Raw genomic sequence first — 2952 nt, 5'->3', positions numbered from 1 at the left:
GTAGTCTAAATCTTAGTGTGTCGTCTGCATCAACGATGTTACAGCGGCGCCTCGAATCGAGCGCCCGTACCCGCGGTCCGACGCGGCATTTCGCCCTGCAGAGGAGCTGCCCAGCCCATATGACGTTTGCATGCGCCCAATCCACCGCTGCAGCTGTCAGTAAGGAGTCCTGGATGGTATCGCCACGGAGCCATAGGACCTGGAAGAGCATAAGACCGTCGTAAGACAAGCCTTCGAAGCCGCCAGGTCCCGAGGGATCTCGGCCGGTTAACAAGGACGCGGGGGGGAGGGTGGGGGGCAAGTCTGCCCTCATGCCACTTATCTGAACTAAATAAAGTTTGTCTGTGCTAGCTCTGCGCGTAGCCCGTTCCAAGTGTTGTTAGCCCTCTATTACCAATTAGCAGAGTGTTCATTTTTCTTTAATTTTGCTGCGCTGCCGTACGGCCACAGCAAATTGAATATTTTCTCTGGCCAAGTCGGTGCGCGTTGTGAGGCCAAGACAGAGGCGGGCGGGGAGCACATAGATCAGAACCCCAGAAGCGTGCACGGCGGAGTGCGATTTTCCAGTCGCGGGTGTAGTTCCGGGCGACGCGTATAATTTTGTATGTATGCAGGACCAAGCAAGCGACACGGGCGAAACACTTCACGTGACGGTGCTGCTCTAAAAGCGCCCTACGAGGTCCACAAACAGTGCTAATTATTTACTGTCCAAAGTTTCTGCTATGCAGCGCGCGGGGCTGGAGGGAAGCGGCGGAGTGCTTGCCCTTTGCAAAAAAATACATATGAAAACAAAATGCATATGAAGGCAGAAAGAAATGAGCGCGCGCTGACACGCCGATTAACGGGGAGGACTCTGCGTAGACCTTCGTCAGTGCTGCTGTTTCCAAAGCCATAAAGGCGATCTAGTCGAGCCGACCACCCACTGAAAACTCGTCGCAGTGAAATTATTCACTCCATTCTCCCAGTCGCCTGTCCCGGCGGCCGCCGGCGCACTCGCTCAATGCCGAGTTACCATGGAAAAAGGACATTTTCCTTCCTCCATGATGCGCCGCGAGCTGTGGGGGCGAGATCTAGTGGGGAAAACTGCATGGCGCTCGCGAGCTGTGGCCGCCGTGCTTTCCAAAAGTCGGTGCTAGTTGTTCGCAGCCGAAAGGCGTCGTCGCGCGCGCGGAGGCGCAGAAAAAATGAGCGGCAGCACACCGAGAGGGCGCTGCGGTCGCCGACGGGAGGGGACGCGCTTCTCATCGGCCCCTGCTATTATGCCAATTAACGCAGTGTTAATTTACAGTTACCGCGATATATTTGGTATCAAAGTGTGCGCGAAGGTGCGGGGCATCGACCGGTACCAGTTTTGACCAAGCGGTACGTGATTCTCCCGATTTCCGAGGACTTTTCTCTGGTGCGGTGCTAGGCCTAGCGTCGGCCTACCACAAGTACGGCCACCGGTGGCGACGGGCCCGGCCGCTAGGCCTAACCCGACGACGAGTACGACCAAGATGGCGTCCGACATGGAAGTGGCCACGTCGATGGGAGACAACATAACGTCAGCGCCGAGCATCGGCAGTCTCGGCGCGCGTACGTCCATTGAAGTTCCCGGAGAGGACATTACACCGGAAGAAGCCGAAGGCTGGTCGGCCTCCGGCAAGCGCATCAAGCAGATCATGGCCGGCAAGGAAAACGGTGAGTCCGCCGCCACTACTCGCCAGTCTAGACCCAAGACTAGGGCCAGTTTTGCTAAGAGAGTTGCAGCCTCGGTAACGAAAGCGGCGATGATGCCGATAGACATGCCGAAGGAAGACACCAAGATAGTCATGAGACCACGGGGAGGTCTCAACGTAGCGAGAACTGAGGTTTCAATAATTATGTCGGCCGTCATGACGGCGGTTCGAATAACGAAGGAAGAAGCCAAAGCAGACACCATCTGCACGAACGCGCAGCCAAACATCATCGTGGTCAGCACCCCGGACGAGAGGCGTGCCACGCTGTACTCTAAGGTCAAAACCCTAAACGTAGGAGACAAGGCATCCGAAGTCAGCGCCTACCGAACGGCGCCGGACGGCACGGTCAAGGGAGTCATCCGAGGCATAGCCGTACACGACACCCCGGAAGAGATAACCGAAAACATCGTGAACCCATGCAACCCCCTAGCGGTGGAGGCGCACAGAATCGGCAATACAACCACAATGATAGTACTCTTCGCTGGACAAAAAGTACCGAACTACGTCAAGTATGGCTCGATATTAGTCAGGTGCGGGCTTTACCGCAAGCACTTTGACGTGTGCAGGCAATGCGGCAGGATCATCCATAGAAGAGACGTACGCCCGAATCCCAATGCCAAAGTATGCTTCGGCTGCGGAATCGTGAACCCCAGCGAGGATCACAAACGCGAATGCAAGCCCAAGTGCAAGCTCTGCGGGGGACAGCATACAACGGGCGAGAGGGAATGCAAGAACAAGTACAAGATGCCGTATGTGGTCAAAAGACGGCAATGGGAACGCAAGATGGAAGCCATGCAGCAACAACTGGATCCGAAAAGCTTTCCGCCGCTGCGAGCGCCGTCTGCTGAGAGACCCCGCGGGGATTCGAGGCAGCGCGACAGCAGCCGCAAGAGGGACAACAGCAAGGGAGGCAGGAGCGCCAGCCGCCACAAACCGTCGCAGTCGGGGGAAAGAGTCACCTGGGCCGAAGCAGTCAAGGCTAACATGACAGAGAAAAGACAACCACCGGCGCAAAACGCCACGAAGAAGTTCCAAGAAGAGAATGGAATGGTAATAAAAGCCCTAAGAGACGAGATCGAGAAGCTAAAGCAGAGAATCGCCGAGCAGGACGCAACCATCAAGGAAATCAACGCGAAGCTAACGACATTAATTGCGATGCAGCAACAGCAGCAGCTGCTGCCGAAGCCCGCACAAGAGAGGGAACAAGAAGAGATAACCGAGGACGAACTAGAGG

At 56.1% G+C, this 2952-nt stretch overlaps 1 protein-coding gene across 1 annotated transcript; it reads left to right on the top strand.

Moving 5' to 3' along the window:
• Positions 1–1661: 1661 nt before the first annotated feature.
• On the top strand, positions 1662–2531 carry LOC149357613 (uncharacterized; the record flags this gene model as incomplete). Its single annotated transcript, XM_089576634.1, has 1 exon — positions 1662–2531. A coding segment is annotated over exon 1 (870 nt), but the record flags the coding sequence as incomplete, so codon positions are not given.
• Positions 2532–2952: the final 421 nt, after the last annotated feature.

This window comes from Amblyomma mixtum, chromosome 3 (genome assembly GCF_055824585.1).
Source record: "Amblyomma mixtum isolate Tamu chromosome 3, ASM5582458v1, whole genome shotgun sequence".
NCBI classification, from domain to species: Eukaryota; Metazoa; Arthropoda; class Arachnida; order Ixodida; family Ixodidae; genus Amblyomma; species Amblyomma mixtum.
Note: the sequence above shows the minus strand (reverse complement) of the source record. Positions and strands in the feature narration are given on the sequence as shown.